Here is a 22787-nt window from a genome sequence, read left to right as displayed (position 1 = left end):
AAGCTATTCCAGTGGTTAATTGTTCTCACAAGATCAAGAAACTTAATTCTAGGTTGTTTCTCTCCTTGCTTAGTTTCCATCCATTGTTTCTTGTCCTGTCCTCAGGTGTTTTGCAGAATAGGTTGACAGCCCCCCCTCTTCTTGGTGACAGCCCCTCAAATATTGGAACACTGTTATCATATCAGCCCTAATCTTTCTCTTCACTAGACTCTCGGCATACCCAATTCCTGCAACCGTTCCATCTTACGTTTTAGCCTCCAGTCCCTTAATCATCTTTGCTGCTCTTCTCTGCAATTCATTCAAAATTCAGAATGGAAATATTAAGCTCCTTATTAAACTGGGATCAAAAGATCAGGCCAGTACAGTTCTGACATTCACAGCCAGATCCTGAACTGAGCTGCGGGTGCGGGCATTCTCAAAGGCAGCTTAGCTCCAAAGGGGACTTTAAAATAAAGCCTCTCTGAGTTGCTTCTAAGTGTCCTAGGAATAAATCTCACTTAAAACTTTTTTGAAGGCAGAGAACTCTCGTTTTATTTGCACTCGTGCGGAAAAAGAAATCTGTACAAAACGGTGGAAATCTCTTCAGACTGTCCATTTGACGTCCCACAAAACCCCAAACAATGGAATCTCAGAGATTATTTTTCCCAAGGCGTCACGAGAAAGAAATTCCAAGTGACTTTTTGTTTTAGAAGGACAGGAGCAATTAAGTCAGGGCAGGAATGAAATGATGTTGAAAGGCTGTTAGCATCGGGACGTGCTTGGAAGTGCTGCAGAGGCCGATGCAGAAGAAGACTCCAGCGGACAAAGTTGGACGTAGGTGGGCTTGGCCCTATGATGGCAGAAATGCTGAGATGCTGAGGGGAGAGAGTCCTTAAAGAGTCTCTTATCTGCATTTGAATGCAGAGATTGAAGGAAGGCTGCCTCAAAGACACGACAAAGCCAACAATTGCTGAGCTCTTGAGAAAAATAACATGCAACATCTGTAAGAGGCAACTTAGAGATGAGACTTCTGCACAAATTCCATCAAATCAAAGATACAATGCAACCAATTGGTGGGTTCCTTCCTTCCTTCCTTCCTCTTTTCTTTCTTTTTTCCATTCTTCTGTCCTTCTCCCCCCCATCCCACCCCCAAAAAGAGCAAAACAAATTCCTCCCCCAAGATTCAGTCCAGCCCGCCAGCCCCGTGGCATTAGACGTAGTCAAGGATTTCGGTCTCCATTTCATTTTCACTCCCATCCGAAGGCTTGAAAGCCTCTTCCTCCTCCTCCTCCTCCTCCTCCTCTTCCTCTTCTCCAGATTCAAAAGTCAGTCGCTCTTTGCCTTCTGCGGCACTGGAACTAGGGTTTCTGAACAGAGCTGAAACAGACCAGAGAACAGGGAGTTACCAACCAGAAGCAAGAAGGCTCAGAAGACCCGGTTAGAATAATCCAGCGTGATAGTTCAGTACAGGATCTGACACTTTGGAAAATCTCGTGGACGGCAAAGACAGGATCCCAGAATGATGGAGGAGCACACTAAGAAACACAAGAACTTTTTTATTATTATTATTATTAAAACAGGAGGAAAAAGAGAAAAGCTGCATGGGTGACGTTATTAGAAGTAGTCCTTGAGTTATGGACTCTAAAAGGTAAAGGTTCCCCCGCACATGCGTGCTAGTCGTTTCCGACTCTAGGGGCTCATCTCCGTTTCAAAGCCGAAGAGCCAGCGCTTGTCCGAGGATGTGTCCGTGGTCAGGTGGCCGGCATGACTAGACGCCAAAGGTGCATGGAACGCTGTTACCTTCCCACTGCAGTGGTCCCTATTTTTCTACTTGCATTTTTACGTGCTTCCGAACTGCTAGGTTAGCAGAAGCTGGGACGAGTAACAGGCGCTCACTTTGCTATGCGGCACTCGGGATTCGACCTGCCAAACTGCCGACCATCTGATCGACAAGCTCAGCATCCTAACCCACTGAGCCACCGCGTCTAACCCATCACAATCAAGACCCGTGATCGTTGTACTACAGGGTCATCCACATGAGCAACACACCTGGACTTGCCAAGTCTCTCCCCCCCCCTCCCCCCTTACCTGGCCTTTGGGATCGGATTATCTGCCTTATCATCAGTGATATGGTGTCCCTCAACTCATCGTTGGTCTTCGGAAGACACCAGCCGTCCCGCTCCGTGCAAGCCACCTCTGTGCCGTCATTTCGATGGATGATCTTCTGCAAGCTGAACAGAAGCCAATTTCAGAGTGATGCTTCTTCTCAGCGCAGAGAATCAGACAAACCAAAATACGAAGCCAGGGCTGCTCCTGTTCCGGCGACCAAGGTCAAGACAAACTTGCCTCCTGGATAGACCAAGCCAGGGCTGCCATTAGCACAATTTCTTGGAAAGCGATGGGACTTTGAGGCGCCCGGCTGGGTGCTTACAGACCTCATGGGCAAAGCTGGCTTTCTAGAGTTGCCAAGGAAAGGGCACCCAAGTTATACACAGACTGGATTTCAGCCACAGAAGAGCCTCAAAAATGAAACGGGATTGCAGGTAACCCTTGGCTCAAAGGCAAGATGATTCTGATAGCTGAAAACAAACAGGTCAATGCAAATACTGCACCTTTCCACTTTCAAATCACACAGCTGGTAGAACATCTGTCGATAAGGGGGCAGCGACCCTTCCTCAAAGGTATAAATGGAATCCTAGGAGGAGGAGAAGGCAGAGAATCAGAAGCAGGGTTACACGAAGTCATTATCTGGGAAAGTGGCAGGACCCCTTAGCAATAGCAGTAGCCCTTATATACCGCTTCAGGGTGCTTGACAGCCCTCTCTAAGGAGTTTACAGAATCGGCATGTTGCCCCCAACGATCTGGAGTCCTCATTTTACCGCCCTCGGAAGGATGGAAGGCTGAGTCAACCTTGAGCCAGTTGGGATCGAACTCCTGGCAGTAAGCAGAGTTAGCCTGCAATACTGCATTCTAACCACTGCGCCACCAGGGCACTTTTCTTTACCAAGGTCCAAGGATGGTCTTTACAAGGACATAAAACTTCCTGACCCGTTGCTTTCAACTGTGACTTCAGAAGGTAGATTACTATTTTTTTAAGAGTTCCAAGGAGGCTCATCTCTAGTTGGAGATGAAACTGTCATATAGTAGACAACAACCGCTCCTTGGATCGACATTTCAGAGAGATTCCCAGAGTCCCTCAATTTCTCCAACAGGGGCGGACCTTCTCACGGTTTTGCAAAAGCACATTAAATCTAGATCTCCCAAAAAGAAGCAAGGTGCCTGATCTTCCTTGTATGGCCAGGAGAAGGAGAAGGAGAACTTACCTTAAGTTTGTATTTGCTCATAACTGGTGATTTTGCACCAGATGTTCCAGATGTGCTGAGCCCCTGTTTTAAGTCTTGGATGCCCAGGCCGTGGTTTCCTGGAAGAGATATAAGATCACCTTAATTTCTTTGGGATAACAAGAGCACCAGTGGGAGGTGAATGGGAAACTCCGCGTCTCAAGACGTTGCTGAAGGATAACAAAATTATTTGGCCCTCCTCATCCTCAGAACTTTCAGCAAAAACACGCAGGCTAGGGAATTCTGGGAGCTGAAGTCCACACATCCAGAAGGCGTTCAAGTCGGGAAAAGAAATATCTATCTGGATTGGTGGAAGCTTTTTATGGGTTTAAAACAAGTCTTTCTCAGCCCCGGTGAGACAGAAGGCTGCAGATCCTCTAAACAATCCGTGTAAAATGCTCAGAATTGGGCAGCAGAGAAATGTCACGAGACATAGATAACAGTTTACGGGGTTAATATTTGTCCAACTGACAAAAACAGACGTCCTAACTTTAGACGCTGCCAACAGCAGGCGTTTGGCAACAGACCCTTTGCGAATTATCTGAAGAATGTCTAGCAGAAATCAAAGCAATTCCATTCCTGTTTCTTACAGGGCACCGAGCAACTTCCACGTCCCAATCCTACGGCGTACCTGGTTTTTTTAAAGTAATAGGCAGACTGTAGTTGTAGGTGCTGCGTTTGGCCTTCACCGGCATATCATTCGGGTTATATCCTAAAGAGGGAAAAGTGATCCATGAAGAAACAATGGATTGTAAGCCTTGGGGTGGACAGGATAAATGCAGGACAGTTCTCAGGGGAAGCCCGGAATGACTTGGTGAGCCACAAAAAAGCCCCCCCCCCCCCAGAACAAAACAAAACAAAACAAAACAGAGAGGCTGACAATAGAATTGAAAGCTGGGGCAACGTTCTGGCTGCTGTTTTAATTTTTTTTTTTTTTACCGTATTTCATGCCGCAGCGAATTCTGAAATCCAGGACCTGGTAAATCTTTGCTTCCGGGCGCTTCCTGGGGTCGTAGCCAAAACGGACCCAGAGGCTTCTCCAGGGCCCCGTGAGCTAAAAGGATCGTGAGAAAAATAAAAGGAGCAACAACGGACTGCTAAAAATTTAAATCTCAGAGGGGGGAAAAAAATGGTTAGGATACGGAAGTACAGGCCCTCTTTCCTAACGTTATTTTTTTTTTCCTCCCCCAAAGAACTTTCGCGGCAATTCATCATTTCTGAACCATAAAATGCACTGAAGTATGAAAGAATACGCAGCGCATTTTTAATTTTTGTTTATCATTAGATTTTTTTTTAATCTTGCTTTTGTCACTGCATATGTAACTCAAGGCCACCAACATACCTAATGCTTCTTCCTCCCTCTATTTTCCCCACAACAACCCTGTGAGGTGGTTGGGCCGAAAGAGAGGGATTGGTTGAAGGTCACCCAGCTGGCTTTCATGCCTAAGGCAGGAGAAGAATTCCCAGTCTCCTTATTTCTAGGTCAGCCCCTTCACCACTAGACCAAACTGGCTCTCACACATGGGCATACAAACACAATGCATCTTTATCTAAATTATATTCTTTGGTGGGAGGGGGTGTGCAAGAAGGCACTCTTAAGTTTGATAAAAACAAGGACTCACCATGTAATACGCCAAATAGGGTAGGAGCAGTTTCAATTTGTCGGGGTGAACGTTGATGTTTGCTTTCACCGCGTTGCGGGACCAGACGGGACGAAGTTCAAAAAGCTGGGGGAAAAAAAAAAAGAATTCACGCAGGCATGAAAGAGCAAAAAAAAAAGGGGGGGGGGAAAGGGGGAAATCCTTGCTGGATTTGTCTTTTCTTTTCACCCTGCACAATCTACTTCAAAGAAGCCGCTTCGACAAATCAGCCTGGCGCTTTAGAATCTCATTCTTCGATCCAAAGAATGCATTGCTATTTTATTTTTATTTTTTGGGAGAGGGGGGCGGGATAGGTTTCAAGCTGAAGCAAGCCTGTTTCCTGCCTGAGCAGGGGGTTGGACTAGATGACCTCCAAGGTCCCTTCCATCATCATCATCATCATCATCATTATTATTACTTTCTTCAGTTCCGCTTCTGCTTGGTGATCCACCGCGTTGCTGCAGACTTTTTTCCACGTCTGCACGGCCGCCTCCAACGGCTTGGACGGGACTTCTTCATCCTCAAAGTTGACAAAGATGGCGTTGTGAGGACGGCGCGCCCGGCTGAGGCCAATCAGATTCTCGCTAGACAGGGGAGGGTGGCGACAGCCTTCCCTGGAGAACGAGGCGACACAAACAAGGGAGAAACTCAACTCGAGCTGAACATAATGTGCTGGTTGTCCCGTAGAGGCAATAGCCCTCGATTTACAACAGTTCATTTAATGGCCGTTCAAAGTTACAACAGCCCCCAAAGGATGACTTACAACCGTTTTTCACTCTGACGACCGTTGCAGAATTTTCCCCATGGTCACGTGATCAAAATTCAGACACTTGGCAACTGGCTCATATTTATAATGGTTGCGGTGTCCCGGGGTTTTACAATTTATTTATTTTTTTGTATTCCACTGCACTGAAAAAAAAACCTCAGAAGTTTCCAGTTTTTGTCAATTTCTCTTCTTCCTCCTTAAAAGGTAAGGTAAAGGTTTCCCCGCACACGCGTGTTAGTCGTTTCCGACTCTAGGGGCCGGTGCTCATCTCCGTTTCAAAGCCGAAGAGCCAGCGCTTGTCCGAGGACGTCTCCGTGGTCATGTGGCCGGCATGACTAGATGCCAAAGGCGCACGGAACGCTGTTACCTTCCCACCGTAGTGGTCCCTATTTTTCTACTTGCATTTTTACGTGCTTTCGAACTGCTAGGTTGGCAGAAGCTGGGATGAGTAACAGGCGCTCACTCTGCTACGCGGCACTCGGGATTCGACCCGCCAAACTGCCGACCATCTGATCGACAAGCTCAGCATCCTAACCCACTGAGCCACCGCGTCCCTTTGAGCCACCGCGTCCCTTCCTCCTTAGACCTTGCTAACTTTGGTATCATTTTCTGCTTTCATAACAAACTTTAAATAAAAGCGTTTCAAAAAAAGAACTGCAACCTGACGCCAAGAAACTGCAGAATTAGATGACCTAGTTCAGCCTCTGAGATAAAGCAAGACAATTTTGAACGGAAGGCTACAACATCAACATTATTTTATAAGCCTTTGCGTGAAGGACAAGAGCGGGGAAAATCACAGGTGTTAGCCTGGGAGACTGCCCAGATGTTACATCGAAGAATGGAAAAGCAGGTGAGGACCGGGACATTATGCCAAACATCCTGGCATTCGGTTGATAAAAGGAGCTTGTGTAACTGATTGCACTTGATCCTCTCTTTATTACGTCCTTCTGCCATTCTCTGTGCAACAGCAAATGGAATTCAGCCCTGGCATGATTACACATATCGGAAAACCCTTCCAAATATTATTTGGATTAATGCGGTTGCACATAAGTCATTTAAGCAGCTGTGTGGTTACAGCACAGGAGGGCAAAAAAGCAACTCTGAAACACATCACGCCTGCCCTGTTACTTGCTGGAGCCAAGAGGCTTCTGAAGATGTGACGGGCAAAGCAACGTAAAGAGTAGTTTCCCAGTCTAACTACTACTACTATTGAAAAAATTCTTATTATTTGCCATACTTATAACCACTTTACTGGCTCTTTTCATTTATTTACAGTAATCATTAACTCACATTACTGAAAGCTAGATCCTTAGTATACGTAATCAGTCCACATCTGCAGAGAAAGGCAGTTCCAGTAAACATCTACTCAGGTATATCATAAGAGAGGCATTCACCTATGATGCACATCTGGCCGATAGTAATAATCAATCGGAGTGTCCAGGCGTGAGAAAATGGGTGGAGGAATATAAAGCGGTAGCTCATTCATAAAAAAATCTTCTTTTTCTGGCTTGAGCATCAAGACTTTGTCATACATTGATGTTTGTTTACCGTCTGGCTCTGAATGCATTACCAAGTATTGGAAATCGGACATGCCTGTAGAATGAAATGAAGACACTTAGTAAGTTCATTGACTTTTTCCCTCACTCTGCGTTATTAAGAAGCTAGCACAATAACAAAATAGATAAAATATAAACAGTAACCTACTTGGACATTCTTTGAATTAGATATGTAACTAATAATTACCTATGGATAAATTGCCCATCACGTATTAGGACTGTGCATAGAAACATGCTAAGGAAATAGGCAAGTTATCCAGTTAACTAGCCAGAGTTGATAAGAATAACAGATGTTGTACATAAGTTAGTTGTTCATGATGCCTTAAGTTTGTTAAGGGTGGAGTAAGCTAGAATAAACTTAAAAGGGCAACCCTGAAAAGTTGAGCATGGACAAAATTGTTCCCCTGGACACAACAGTGTAACTTTCCTCTTTGAATGTAAGGGCTTACTTACACACAAGCTCCAAGTGCTTTAGAATGAATTACCTTGAAATTTATAAAGGGTGGAAATGACACCAAGTATCTCCACTTCAAACTGGGTGTCTTCTTCTAGGCCTCCTTCCTCTGTCCATTTCCGCCTCGTTTTCTTTTTCACTTTAAGCACCATGGAAGAGGTCGGGAAGCGATTGGCACACACTGGGTGACAATAGGGGTCTCTGGGACGGAAATACAGCTCCAGTCTTTTGCTGGGATCGGCATAGACCTAACAAGGATGCAACAGGTCAGGTTCCAATCCCAATGACTACAGAGGCACAGGAAAGGAGGCAGAATTATTTTATCTGAAATTAGAACTTTGCCCCCAAACCCCAAATTTCCTTTCTTGAGATAGATACAAAGTCATAGATAAACGTCAGTTGCCAAGCATCCAAATTTTGATCAGGTCACCATGGGGAACGCTGCAATGGTCGTTAAACGTGAAAAACGGTCGTAAGTCCCATTTTTCCGTGACATTGTAACTTCAGTCACTAAACCAGTGGTTGTAAGTTGAGACCTAGCTGTACCTTGGCCAGTCCTACTTTCCGAACGAGGCTGTTTACATTCTTTCTTCTTGAAGGTTTAAGTCTTATGGCAAATTATTAGCCATATCTTTGAATACGGCAATTTTAAAATTCAAGAAAACAGTACTACAAACTCATATTGTAACTTAAATGTGGAGATTCTCATTCCAGGTCAGGGCTGTTCCAAAAGTGCTTTTTCAAAAGGCAGCTGGACTTTTGTTTTTTTTCCCCCTTGAAGACATTCTGCTTCTCATCCAAGAAGCTTCTTCTGTTCTGAAGAAGACAGCTAGTGTCATACTGCACTACATGGCCTTCAGTACGTAGCTGTGTGTGTGTGTGTCTGTTTGTTTACGTATGTATGTATGTATGTATGTATGTTTGTATATATAAAATTATATTATTATTATTGTTGTTGTTGTTGTTGTTATTATTATTAAAAATTGTGTACATCCTATTCTATACCCTAATTAGATCATTTATATCCTAAATTACGTACATATCCAAATGCCAGGGGCTGAATCTTGGATAAGACCAGGGTAATCGTAATTCCTCTGAGCATGAACAAAGTGCCTCCCCCCCCCCTCGCTTTGCTCCTGCAGTTAGACAGGGCTATGATAGGTGGGACAGGGGAGGCTGTGGGACCCTTACCCGGGAGACCCCCTCTTCTCCCCCCAGGGTCAGCAGCGTCTTGCCCACGTCCTGCACCACGCCAGGGAACTCCACGCACACCAGCCGCTTCTCCCGCTGCAGCTCCGAAAGCACCGCGCCGCCGCTCTGCTCCTGCCCGCCCTCCTCCATCAGGGAGGCTGCCATGGCTAGTCCTGTGCCGACGCGAAGGAGAACAGCTCGGTCCGTTCCTTGAAAGCGTCCCCCCGGGTCCCCGGAGCCACGCGGCGCCGGCAACTAAGGTTCCGGGGAAGGAGAGTTCCTAGGCTGCTCGAAGCCAAAGGCGGGCGGCGCTCAGCCCTGCCTCTTCTCTTTTCTTTTCTTTTCTTTTCTTTTCTTTTCTTTTCTTTTCTTTTTTTCTTTTCTTTTCTTTTCTTTTCTTTTCTTTTCTTTTCTTTTCTTTCTGTCTTTTCCTATTTCTCTTTCTTTCTTTTGTTCTTTCTTTCTTTCTCTTTCTTTTATTCTTTCCTTATTTCTGTTTCTTTCTTTCTTTCTTTCTTTCTTTCTTTCTTTCTTTCTTTCTTTCTTTCTTTCTTTCTTTCTTTCTTTCTTTCTTTCTTTCTTTCTTTCTTTCTTTCTTTCTTTCTTTCTTTCTTTCTTTCTTTCTTTCTTTCTTTCCTGTCCTTCCTTCCCTCCCTCTCACTTTTTCTTCCTTTTCTTTTTTTTCTATAATGAGCCTCTTTCTTCTTTATTCTCTATATACAGTATCTCAACCATTTTTTTTTCATTTTCCTTCTTTAATCTCTTTCCCCTCCTTTTCATTCTTCCATCATCTTTTTTCTTCCTTTAGTCTCTTTTCCCCTCCCTCCCTCTTTTCTCTCTTTCTCCCTCCCTTCCTATTCTGTTCCGTAATTTCTCTCCTCTCTTTCTCACAATTGTCCTTATCTCTCTCTTTCTTTTCTCTCTTACTTTTTGACCACCTAAGAATGTCTCTTGTTAGTCTGTGATCCAGTCTCCCTGTGGCAATATTCTTCTGCTTCCCCTTGGTCATCTGCCATTGTGATTTGCAAGCCTGTTTTTCTTTTTCCCCCACCCACCCCCGGAAAGATTTTGCTGAATCACCCACAGGCGGAGAAAGTGAAGGACAGTGGCAGAGGCTGGTGAGAAGTGATAAAATAGTGGCTGCTACTGAGCGCCTTTCCCAGGGATTTCATTTCTGCAGGCTGAGGAGGAGGAGGAGGAGAAAAGAGGCAGTGGGATGGCAGGGGATTTCAGCTCAACTTTTTAGACACATGCACAGGAAAGAAAACAGCGCTGGTTTTTTTCCTTCACAGATTCTGCAGGGGAAAAATGCAACTCGGGATTGTAGTGGCTGGTTTTAGTTTGGTTTTTCAGTTTACAGAAGACCCCCCCCCCCCATTTCATTTCAGACAAATAGTTATCCAATCTCTTCTGAACATCCTCCAGTGTTAGAGCATCCTCAACTCCAGGAGACAAGCCTTTCCACTGGTTAATTGTTCTCATGTCAGGAAATTCCTCCTTAGTTCCAGGCTGCTTCTCTCTTTGGTTAGTTTCCATCCGTTGCTTCTTGTCCTGCCTTCAGGGGCTTTGGAGAATAGATTGACCCCCTCCTCTTCTTTGGGGCAACCCCTGAGATATTGGAAGACTGCTATCATGTTTTCATTAAACCCTAACCCCTTGCTTAGGGAGGAAACCCTATCCCATTTCAGACAAATGGCTGTCCAGTCTCTTCTTAAAAACTTCCAGTGTTGGAGCATTCACAACTTCTGGTGGCAGGCTGTTCCACTGGTTAATTGTTCCAACTGTCAGGAAGTTTCTCCTTAGTTCCAGGTTGCTTCTCTCCTTGGTTAGTTTCCATCCGTTGCTTCTTGTCCTGCCTTCAGGCGCTTTGGAGAAGAGCTTGACTCCCTCTTCTTTGGGGCAGCCCCTTGGACATCTTCTAGTTCCTTGGAGGTCTTCCAAACCCCTTGGAGATCTTCTAATCCAACTATCTGGACTAAAATTCAGACGCTATGATGTGTTACTGCACACTCCAATTTCTTGAACACAAAGGATTTATCAGTGGCCTTGGGAGTGGGTGACTGACAGGTTGAACCCACAGGATGCTCGGGGATACAATCGTTTGATGGACAGCTTTATTCAGCTGTGGTTTCCCGGCGGTTTTCTTGCTATTTTTTTTAAAACTTCCTGCTCCTGAAAGATAGTTTGCTTTGGGCAGAAAGGAAGAAGCATGCCGGTTTTTTAGCCGTAGCCAAAAATGAAATGAAAGCTGCAAATTTGGGACAGAAGATAAGTGACCTTGTTCGGAAATGATTTGGAAAAACGAAAAAAAAGAAGCTTTCTTGTAAGCTGTTTGTACAGCATGTATTGAGGCCCCGCATATGGAAAAAAAAACCATATCATTGAAGCACACTCAGTTGGCTAAACCCATCATCCACTGCTCTTCCATCTAATCCCTCCCTCCTCCCCATTTCAATCCAGCAGGCAGCAAATAATCATTCAGTCACTGTGGAACACAGGCAGTAAGGCAGTTGTCATTACATAGGTGATTTTTATTTGCTTTTTTAAATTGTGTTATCTTATATTAGATTGTTAGTCCCTTGGAGTATTCCAGAGGAGGAAAAGATATATTGTAAATAAAAATCTTTCTTTTTTTCCCCCTTTCCCTTTCCCTTCCCTTCCCTATCGTCCCTTCCCTTCACCCCTTCCGTCCTTCCTTCCTTCCTTCCTTCCTTCCTTCCTTCCTTCCTTCCTTCCTTCCCTTCCCTTCCCTTCCCTTCCCTTCCCCCTTCCCTTCACCCCTTCCTTCCTTCCTTCCCTTCCCTTCCCTTCCCCCTTCCCCTCACCCCTTCCTTCCTTCCTTCCTTCCTTCCTTCCTTCCTTCCTTCCTTCCTTCCTTCCTTCCTTCCCTTCCCTTCCCTTCCCTTCCCTTCCCTTCCCCCTTCCCTTCACCCCTTCCTTCCTTCCTTCCTTCCTTCCTTCCTTCCTTCTTTCCTTCCTTCCTTCCCTTCCCTTCCCTTCCCTTCCCTTCCTCTCCTGTCAAGCAGCATTTATATTAGATTTTACTCTTAAATTCTCAATAAAAATTAGAGGGAAGGAGGAAGAGGAAGAAGACTTGTATTAGATTTTACTATTGCCATCAAAATTCTTAATTAAAATGAGAGAGACGGGGGGGGGGGACGGGATGGGGAGGGAGAAGAAAAGAGTAGCAGGGAGATTTGGCATTTGACATTGCCTCTCCCCGCTGCTGTCCATCTGCCTGTGTGGAGGGGAAGGAGAGGTGTTTGGGGACTCTCATTCAGACCGGGGTTGATAAGGCCAAGGCTGACCTATCTTGCCCTGGGAGATGGTCCCTCTCCTCCCAAACAGGCGTTCTGACCGTTGACAGCTGGCGAGGCCCGATAAACTTATCACTCCAAACACGGGTCATCAACCCAGCCCCTCCACCGCTTCAGATTTCCAAGCTGCACTTTCTCACGTCAATCCTGTTTGCTTTGCGAGCTTTTTCTACAGGAATATGTATTTGTAAATATGTATATGTAAAGTCATTTGGCTTCCTTACTTCTTTCTTTCTCTCTCTCTCTCATCTCTTCTGTCTTCCTCTCCTCTTTCTTTCTCTCTCATCTCTTCCCTTCCTTCCTTCTTTCTTTTTTTCTTTCTTTCTTTCTTTCTTTCTTTCTTTCTTTCTTTCTTTCTTTCTTTCTTTCTTTCTTTCTTCCTTCCTTTCTTTCTTTCTCTCTCCCTCCTCTGTCTTCTTCTCTTTCTCTCACATCTCATCTCTTCTCTTCTCTTCTCTCCCCTTCCTTCCTTCCTTCCTTCCTTCCTTCCTTCCTTCCTTCCTTTTCTTTCTTTTTTTCTTTCTTTCTCTCTCTCTCTTCTGTCTTCCTCTCCTCTTTCTTTCTCCTCTTTTCCTCTTTCTTTCTCTTTCTTTCTTTTCTTTCTTTCTCTCTCTCCTCTTCTTTCTTTCTTTCTTTCTTTCTTTCTTTCTTTCTTTCTCTCATCTCTTCTGTCTTCCTCTCCTCTTTCTTTCTCTCTCATCTCTTCCCTTCCTTCTTTCTTTCTCTCTCTCTCATCTCTGTCTTCCTCTCCTTTTTCTTTCTCTCTCATCTCTCATCTCTTCTCTTCCTTCCTTCCTTCCTTTTCTTTCTTTCTCTCTCTTCTGTCTTCCTCTCCTCTTTCTTTCTCTCTCATCTCCTCTTCCTCTTTCTTTCTCTTTCTTTCTTTTCTTTCTCTCTCTCCTCTTTCTTTCTATTTCTTTCTTTCTTTCTTTCTTTCTTTCTCTCTTTCTTTCTTTCTTTCTTCTCTTTAGTTTTTCTCCTGTCTCCTTTATAAGTTTTTCTTGGTTTTCATTGTTTGTTTTTTCTTTTTTCTTTTTCTTTTCTTTTTAAGAAAGAGAGACCTGTATTTCAGGACCCCCCCTGCCTTTCTCCACCCTCAAAATCTTCCACCGGACTGAAGGTTCATGAATGGGAATCAACACACTTCTTCTTTCTCAGAAGAAAGCATGCAAATTCGAATCCCACCTCCAACAACACTTCTTTTGTCGTTGGCCTCCCTTAACAATTCCCACCCCCTGGAACATTTGACTGACAGTTAGCTAAGGCAGGAGCTGATGCCAAAATCTCATCCAAGCCGGAGCCGGAGCCGCAGAAAAACCAGTTCTCCAGACTCTTGCTTGTCTTGTGCAACACCTCCCTGTGGAAGGCCTGCTTTGGTTAGCAAATCAGGGTCATGCAAAGTGATGGCTGGAGGGCCCTTCCAGGAAAAACAATGTGTGTGAGTCTTTGTGTATTTACTGTTAACTCCTTTCCACTGTCTTCCCCTCACAAGCTGTCAGTTATAGGTAGATGGTCCTCAAGTTTCAGCAGCTCATTCAGTGATCTTCGAAGTTACGATGAGTAGGGAGAAAAGGCACTTTTGACCATTTTTCATACTTATGACCGTTGCAGCATCCCCCCGATCATGTGATCAAAATTCAGATGCTTGGCAACTGGCATGTATTTATGTCTGTTTTTTTCTCCCCCCCCCCAAAAATAAAAATAAAAATAAAAAATTGGCATGTTCCCAACCTGGGGCGGGGGGGGGGAAGCAGTGAGACAAATGACAGGGTGACGTTGTGCAGGTGTCCAAGAGAGAGTCCTGGTTTATTCTACGAACCTGGTTGAATTTCCATTGGTGAGCGAGGTGTTTGTTAGATGAATCATTGCAGTTGCTAAGTGAATAAGATGTTCGTGGGTTGAATTTGTTTGGTTAACCTGAGTTCGTTGTGTTTGTGGGAACAAAACTGTGTCCTAATTTACAGTGTGAGCCGCCAGCCTGAAATATTAAGCCTCAGGCCGATTTCATTCTTTGCACATGTCTACGGTGTGAACACATCTATTATGTCGTGTTAACCTGGATTAAGGGTTCAGTGTGTTGTCTGAATATGTCCTGGGGTGTGAAACCTTGAGAAGAATGACTTTCACCAATGCCAAAGGAGGTTTCATGACCCAAATAGTTTGTTAACAGCATTTATTGACTTCAGGTTGTGTTTTTCCCCCCCAGGAAACAGAGATTCAAACAGAGGCAAAATCTTGACACCTTTGCACAATGGATCATGTAAATCATGGATAGCAATGGAAATACCCCGAACACCAGATCCTTTGTCTTCCAACCACGGAAAGCTGGTGTCTGATTTGTTTGTTTTTTGTGGGTAGTTTTGCAGATTTGCCTTACCTATTTAACTTAGTAACATCTCCTAAACACTTCCCGTTAATTTAGTCTTCTAATCTGAACATTGTTGCATTGCAAAACCCAAAGAAACACGGTAAATCCAGATTCTTTTGCCCTCTTTCTCTCTCTCTCAGGCCTCACAAACCAATTCACATCCCCGCTCCTTTTTTCTCCACATCTCAGCTTGGTGAAAGAGACCGGAATTTCCTTTCTTATTTTTCTACCACTCTTAACCCAACGGGGCTTTTAATATGGGCTATAAAGGCTTCCCGGTTGTAGATTCAATCTGAGATCTACCTTCCACCGGCGGGTGGCGCCAAGGCCCATAGTAGGCGGGGTCAGAAGCAAAACGGGTGGAGCTAGAGCCAAAGTGGGTGGGATTTACAGTCTGGGCCAAGGACTGCCTACAGCTCTCGGGCTGCACGCTCCCGACCCATCTGCCGCAGCGAATTCCAAGACGGGAATCCCCTTTCACTTGAGGCTGTGCTGGCTCTCTCGGTGACGCCGCAGGTCCACCTTGCGCTGGAAACCTCTCCCGCACAGCTCACAGGTGAACGGTTTGAAACCAGTGTGCTTGCGGCTGTGTGTGATGAGGTTAGAGCTTTGGCTGAAGGCCTTGCCGCAGACCTGGCATTTGTGTGGCTTTTCCCCTGGCGAGGACAGAGAAAAGGAACATTAAGAAAGACAAACCCAGTCTCAGCTTCCTAGCTCACAACCGATCCCTAGCACCTTCCGGTCAACAGTGGGATTCAAATAGGCGATTGAACCCCCGCCCCGCTTTCCCTGCCCACCTGTGTGAATGTAGGTGTGCTTCTTCATATCCGACTTCTGATGGAAGCGCTTCCCGCAGTATTGGCAGGGATACGGCCGGGTGTCCGAGTGGATCAGCAGGTGAGTAGACAAGGTGGACGATCGCTTGAAGGTCTTTCCGCACATTTTACACTCAAAGCTTTTCTCCTGGGGATCAGGACAGCAATGGAGTGGTGGGGGGTGCGGGGAGGAAAGGGAGGCTTGAGGAAGAGAACATTACAACAGGAAAGCCCCCCCCCATTGGAGGGAAGAATCCAACTGTGGAGACCACGACGAATTTCACAGGAGGGGAATGGAGGCTGAAACATATCGCCAACCGTTGTGGGAACTGGGAACCAAGTTCTTCAGAGCAGGAAGCCATTTTTGCCCCCCCACCCCACCCTGAAAAAGCTGCTTCTAATCCTTAGACCTTATAATGAGGGGACCTTGGTGCTCTCTGGGCTTGTTTGTTTTCCTGGAGACTTTTCACGAGCCATACCAGGTAACATCCTTCTTGCTTCTTTCCTTCCTTAAATGTCCGTTCAGAATTAAGGTCTCCTCCTCATGAGTTCTACGTCTGCTTTTGTTCCTTCCCAGATTATGCTGCTATTCTGAGATCTAGTTATTATTTACCGAGTTTGGATAGTGAAACTTCTGCAAGAAAACCAGTATAGTTCTCCTCCTCCTCCTCCTCCTCCTCCTCTCAACAACCCCCACTCCCTCCTAGCACTGATGAAGTTACCTAGTTTGGGTCATGAAACTAGGTCTGCAAGGACAACCACCAAGCTCAGAGAGCTACAAATATTCTCCTTAATTGGTAAGCCTTCTAAGGCCAATTACCGTGTAGAGATGTTTTAATGGCTGCGTTTATTCGACAAGCCAGGCAAGCAAGATCTAAGCACAAACCACAGTTTTCCCCAACAGACCCCCGTTCTCGATCCTCCAGCTTCCAGCCTGACCTGCGAGTGGATGTTGGCGTGTTGCTCCAAGCTGACCGCGTGGCCAAACGTTTTCCCACAAACGCTGCAAGCAAAAGGCCGGGTGCCGCTGTGGGACCGTCGGACGTGGACCTCCAGGCCGTGCGGGGTAGAAAATATCTAGAAAGCAAAGGGGACCAGGCAGTCCTCGACTTAACCCCAGTTCATTTAGTAACCATTCACAAAGCTACACAAAAAAAGGGACTTAGGACCATTTTCTGCACAACTATCTCAGCATCCCCACGGTCAAGTGAGAAAAGTTGCATTCTTGGCAACCGACTCGTGTTTATAACGGTTGCGGTGTCCTGGGGTGGGTCACATGATCCCCTTTGGTGATCTTCCGACGGGCAAAGTCAGTGGGGAAAGCCAAATTCACTTAACAACCGGGTTGCTAACTTATCAACTGGAGTGATTCACGTAATGATCGGGGCAAGTAAGGTGGTAAAATGGGAGTAACATTCACTTAACAAATGTCTCGCTTAGCAACACAAAATTGTGGTCGTAAGTCAAGGACTGCCTGCACGCTCTTGTGTCGATTTACCCATGTTGTACAGCTGTAGTTTTATTATTATGATCCTCCTTCTCTTCTCTCCTATCCCCTCTTGTCGGTTCTACGATTATGATTACTATTCCTCTGTGACTTTGCGTGCACATTGAGGGCTTCTGCGCCGGAGACAAACTCCTTGTGGGTCTAACCCCCCTCGGCCAAACCAAGTATTCCATGCCAGCGGTTGTCAACCTCCGTTGAGACCCCCTTGAAATACCTTTTGTGGCCACGGACCCCCGAGGCTTAACTAACTCAAGATTTAAATCATAATATTTCCCCCCCCCCATCTTCGTGGACCCTCTTGGTTGAGAACCGCTGCCCTCTGTCTGTTCCAGCCTCGGAGTAACTCACTTTGTTGCAGATGACACAGTGGTAGGTCTCCATCTCGGCCGAGAACGGCATGCTGTAATCGAGAGGCAGGTCCGAAGCAGGAAGGATTGGGCTGCCAAACAGATGAATGGAGCGCTCCAGCATGGTGGAAGTCATTGATCTGTAGCCAAACGGAGGGCGGAAGGCGTTCCAGGCAAAACTGGGGCTGTAGTAAGTGGAAGCTTTCTCCTCTTGGGGTTTTAAAGCTGGGATGGGCATCTCTGAGGCAACAGAAGAGGAACATCAGAAACCACTGGAGCATCACAGAGCATTAAAGTGGTTTCTAAGCATCAGTTCTAAGCGGAGGGGAGGGGGGGAAATCTATTGATTATTAGGCCATGCCGTCCGTCAGGATGCTGGAACCCAGGCAGAATTGCTCACCTTGATTTGGCTGTTCCGGAGCTGTCAGTGTTATATTCGGAACGGGGAAATGTTCCTCCTTGTCTGTCTGCAGATGCTGGTCTTCTTTTGGAGAACAGCACAGTGGACTATCTGCCTGGAAGGCTTTGCTCTCTTCGGGGACGCTGTCCTCAGAAATAACTGTAATATCAAAAATGGTCCACAAATGAAACTTTCAGAGCAAGAGCGGTCCAGATAATCACCAGGGAGTGACAGGGGCAGCACAAACCTCCCTAGCGATCAAACTAGACAGTCAACCCTGCCAGGTACACGGGATTAAGGTATCAAGTCTATGGGGAGACCAAAGCTGCTTGGATTGAGATTGGCCTCCATTACAGCATCTTCTAAGTCTGATTGTGCTGGACCTTCTCTCCTTTCTTCCTATGTCGGTAGACAATTTCTGTTTCAGCCATTTCCAAATATTATTTGGATGTTCAGTGGAATCTTCTGATCACAATTTGTCCAGCCTTGCAAATACGCTATTTGTACCTCATTTTCCAATCCAATCCAAGGCAGAGGAGGAGGAGGAGGAGGAGGAGGAGGAGGAGGAGGAGGAGGAGGAGGAGGAGGAGAAGAAGTAGTGGAGGAGGAGGAGGAGGAGGAAGAGGAAGAGGAGAAAAGCAAAAGAGAAAAAAAAGAGAGAAGACAATGTCCTTAAAGTCTACCAAAATAGGAACAATTGTGGAGATAAGCGCATTTCTCACAAAAGCCGAGATCCATGGCTTAGTAGTGGCTTAAGAAAAGTGCTGTTCCAACAGAATATTTTGGGACTGGGCTTCCTTTGCACTTGTCGACTGAGGAAGAAGGACCAGCCAAAGCGCAGACATTTGCACAAAACCAGAAGAGATGGGGGGAGAAAAAAATGGAATAATAGGTTTCTCTCTGTGTACGGCCAGGACCATTTCCAGACTCTTGGCGGTTCGCTCATCCAACCTACCAGCAGGAAAGGCTGCTGAGATTCCTTTGTCCCACCTGGGCACCAGGATGCTGTCATCCACGGCGCGATCATGGTGCGCGTGAAGCTTCCTATTCTTCACTAAGAACGAGCGTGGCATCTCCCGTTCACCTGGGGAATCAGAGATCGAAAGAAAGGTGGCCTGTAAAAGCTAGAGGAGGAATTGAGGAGAATTATAAACCTATCTTCCATCTCTCTCTCTCTCTCCAACTCGCCTCTAAATCTTTGCACGTTCCTCTGAATTAATATCTTTACAGGTAGCGCCCAGCTTACAACGGTCCATTTAGCGATCAAAATTACAACGGCACTGAACCCCCCCCACCGCCCCGGACTTTAGACCGTTTTTCACACCTAGAACGTCACGGCATCCCCTCGCTCACAGGATCCAAGTTGGGACGCTTGGCAACTGACTCATATTTATGACGGTTGTAGCGTCTTGGCTCACGCGATTCCCCTTTTGCTGCCTTCTGACAAGCAAAGCCATGTTCACTTAACAGCTCTGTTGCTGCAATGATTCACTTAACAACTGCGGCGAGGGAGGTTGTAAAATGGGCCCAAACTCACTGAATAACGGTCAGTCGTGGCCGTAAGTCGAGAACTATCTGCATTTCCTCCGAGCGTTTTGGCACAATCTATGCAAAACCGTAACGAGCTGGAAAGTAATGAAGCGTTCGCTTATTTGCATGAATGTTTGCGTTTTCTCTTACAGCGGCTCTCCGCAGAAACAACACAGGTACAATTCTAGTGTTTTGTTGCCCAGGAAAATGTAGCCTCACAATCTTAGCTTTGGGGATCTATGTTTTCCTTCCCAGACAAGTTAAAAGGACAATTGCTGTGGGGGTTAATTTAGGGAAAAAAAACTTAGTTTGTACACCTACGGAGATTCTTGATCATCCAGGTCATGGTTGTCCCACAGGTGGGCTGTCTTTGTTTTTTCTTTGAAGACATTTCGCTTCTCCTCCAAGAAGCTTCTTCAGTTCTGAGGAAGAACTGAAGAAGCTTCTTGGAGGAGAAGCGAAACGTCTTCAAAGAAAAACAGGGAAGCCTTAAGTTTGTGTGCCTTATTCAATCATGCTGGAGAAGGTAAATTAGCCCGGTTAAGCTTGCAAACTCAGTGGCTGGTTACAGTCCACAAGGCCACGCAGAGTCAGGGACTGAAGGTGGCCCTTTCTGAATAAACCCTGGGGAAAGAAACCACGATCTGAAGATGCCAATCCCAGCCAGATCTGAAAGTCAGAAGCAGCGTGGGAAGAATATGCTATCGCCAAACTTTGCTGAGTAGAAATTTATCTCTGACAAGTGGTCACCCACTGTCTGATAAGCAATGAAATTAATTGAATGGATTGCTACCCTCCTTTGGAAGATATGTGTGTGTGTGTGTGTGTGTGTGTGTGTGTGTGTGTGTATCTATATCTATATCTATATCTATATCTATATCTATATCTATATCTATATCTATCTATATCTATAAGGTCTATCTATCAATATCTATCAATAAGGTCAAAGATCTCTTGCAGATTTGGAGAAATTTATCCAAATTTGGAGCAGAAATTTATCCAAATTTGGAGCATTTGAATATCGCCTTGGGGGTTCAGCTCCCAGTAGCGTCCTAAGGTGAGCTGCTGCAACTGATCTATGCAATACAGACTAAGGTTGTTACTTTGACAGGATTTCTGAACCAGGCAAACATTCAGCAGGTGTGTCCTGTCCTTTTCCTGGGAAAGAGAAAACTTCTCCTGTTGAATTTGGGCCTGTCTTCCAGATTACAACAAGCTTCAAGCATGGGAGAATGGGCAAAGAAGCTTCTCCTGTTGAATTTGGGCCTGTCTTCCAGATTGCAACAAGCTTCAAGCATGGGAGAATGGGCAAAGAAGCTTCTCCTGTTGAATTTGGGCCTGTCTTACCAGATTACAGCAATCTTCAAGCATGGGAGAATGGGCAGAGACAGAAAGCTTCTCCTGTGGAACGAAATTGGAAGCAAAGCTTCAAATCGTTCTACTCTCCCTTTCTGAATTGAAAAAATAGGGGCAAAAATGACACAGAGATAGTTTTGAAAAAATATTTGCCACTGCAAAAAAATGTGATTTGGGGGTCCAATCAACCCATCGTGTCATTTTTGTCAGGCATCCTATTTGCAATTTTCCAATTCCAGCCTCCAATACTCAAAAAAAAAAAATACTCTACTCTTCTAACCAAAGTCCCGTTTGCACTGTTGAATGAAGGCTTCAACTTCACGTCCTCAGGACACAGAAATGTTTTATCTCTCCTTCTCCATATGCTTATCTCTGCTTTTCCTCCCCTTCCCCCAACCCAACAAACTTTAAATTACGGTCACTTCTTGCATGCTTTTTAATTTCGGAGCAAAACTGCATCTTGGCCAAACTTGAAATATAGACCAGCTACTTTTGCCAGCGAGTGGAGTGAGAAAGCAAGCTAGGAAAACGTAAGAGGGATCCTTGGTGCTCTCTGAGCTTGAGTGGTTTTCCTGCAGACGTTTCATTACCAAACTAGGTAACATCATCAGTGCATTTGGTAATGAACCGTCTGCAAAAAAAAAATCACCAAGCTCAGAGAGCACCAAGGACCCCACTCCTTTCCAGTACTGATGATGTTACCTAGTTTGGTATTGAAACTTCAGCTGATTAAACTGCATACTTATTAAGATTTACTTAGGAGTAAGAGCCGTTTGGTCAAATCGCATCCCTTTTTAAGTTGAAACATATAAAAGGCCTTGGTTAGTTTATTCTCCTGGCTTTGTGTGCATGCAGTGAAGGCATCAGGAAGTGTTTTCACTCGAGTTTAAACCATGTTTAATTTAATTAAACTGTTAAGCAATGAGGCACATCAGCATAACCTGGCAGGCTTAAATCAAACAACCTCATTCTTGGTTTAAGGAGATGGTCTAATCCTTCTAAGATAGGAAGGCAAGAGATTTCTTGGAAATGAAGCTGGAATTTAGGAAAATTCAAGACATTGCATTGCAGAACTGCAGAAACGCAAGGCAAGTCTGCAAGGATTTAAATTCTGTGCAATTAAAGCCATAGCTTGGTTTTCTACAAAACTGCCTTCCTGCAACACTAAGACATTTCCAAACACTTACATACAAACCAAACTTTTAGTACAGGATATGAGTGCAGTTTGGTGCAAATAAGCAATCAATTGCCGGTTCTTCGGATTTCATTTTTACTCAACTGTGTGTAAAGAGATTTGTTTCCATAATACTGGATGTTGATTGTTTTCCCCCTTAATTCATACTGACTTAGCGTAAGGCCTTAGCTCCTTAACTCTTATTCCAAATGTTATTGAAATTTCTTAAAGCGGATGCTCGTTAAAAACCCTTCCTCTTTCTTCACTCTTTATTCATTCATTCATTTGCTAGATTTTATTAGCCTAAATTGGTGTTTGCAACAGTTCTGACTTTCGCTTCTGCATTTCGGATTCTTTGCAGTGGCGATGCCCTAAGATTTTTTTCTTTTATTTTTGCATTATCCTGTTCATTCCTAATTAACGCTTCAAGAATTTTTCATCCACCACCTTGGCTGTGTGACACCCAAAGAACACAGAAATCAAAAATATGGAGATGAAAAAATTAACCCCACCCAAAGTGGCAACATTTATCAGATTTCAACTGCCTTGCACAACAAACACACTTTAAAAAACAACTTTCACGAACCCATCAATAAAGGGAACACTTAAACAACACAATGTACTGTATTTAATAGTAGGATGTCTTAATTTTGTGTTCCCTTTATTTTTTTGAGCAGTATATTTAGCAGAAATACAAGATATGCACATTCTTATTAAATTCACTTCTTTGGGTTCATACCCATTACAGGCCTGGAGGTCAACATTTTATGCTAAACCTTTAAAACAAACAAAGGATCAAGAATAAAATTAACTCTAGGTCCCAAGGATTACTGCAATGGTTGGATGTAATAATAATAATAATAATTTAATTTCTATACCGTAGCAATGTAGCAAAATTAACTGCAAAACCACCTCAATGCAAAGGTTAAGGGTAGCAAAAATAACTTTCCAAGTTTAGCCTCTTAGCAGTCGTACATGCTTTTAAACATGCACACGATAAGACAGATGTAAATAAACTCCTAAAAAGATTTCTCTCTCACCTCTCA

The 22787-nt window shown here is 44.8% G+C and overlaps 2 protein-coding genes across 3 annotated transcripts; both read right to left on the bottom strand.

Moving 5' to 3' along the window:
* Positions 1-504: 504 nt before the first annotated feature.
* Positions 505-10307, bottom strand: GTF3C5 (general transcription factor IIIC subunit 5). 2 transcript variants are annotated; one of them, XM_081339940.1, is made up of 11 exons: positions 8928-10307; positions 7768-7984; positions 7121-7319; positions 5379-5574; positions 4943-5047; positions 4260-4374; positions 3952-4032; positions 3303-3400; positions 2592-2674; positions 2068-2210; positions 505-1356 (listed from the first exon to the last, which is right to left on the bottom strand). In XM_081339940.1, exons 1-11 carry the CDS (start codon positions 9090-9092, stop codon positions 1190-1192), a joined length of 1569 nt encoding a protein of 522 aa, XP_081196066.1. In that variant the 5' UTR covers positions 9093-10307; the 3' UTR covers positions 505-1189. The 2 variants fall into 2 exon arrangements, with proteins under 2 accessions (XP_081196066.1, XP_081196067.1); XM_081339941.1 differs by lacking the exons at positions 7768-7984; positions 8928-10307 and having other exon boundaries at positions 7017-7146.
* Positions 10308-14402: 4095 nt separating this feature from the next.
* GFI1B (growth factor independent 1B transcriptional repressor) lies at positions 14403-22634 on the bottom strand. The gene is made up of 7 exons (XM_081339740.1): positions 22620-22634; positions 18637-18765; positions 17682-17840; positions 17283-17521; positions 16367-16504; positions 15410-15575; positions 14403-15268 (listed from the first exon to the last, which is right to left on the bottom strand). The coding sequence occupies exons 2-7, from the start codon at positions 18752-18754 to the stop codon at positions 15090-15092; spliced, it is 999 nt and encodes a 332-aa protein (XP_081195866.1). The 5' UTR covers positions 18755-18765; positions 22620-22634; the 3' UTR covers positions 14403-15089.
* Positions 22635-22787: the final 153 nt, after the last annotated feature.

Source organism: Vipera berus (genome assembly GCF_964194415.1).
Source record: "Vipera berus genome assembly, chromosome: 15".
Lineage (NCBI taxonomy): Eukaryota > Metazoa > Chordata > Lepidosauria > Squamata > Viperidae > Vipera > Vipera berus.
Note: the sequence above shows the minus strand (reverse complement) of the source record. Positions and strands in the feature narration are given on the sequence as shown.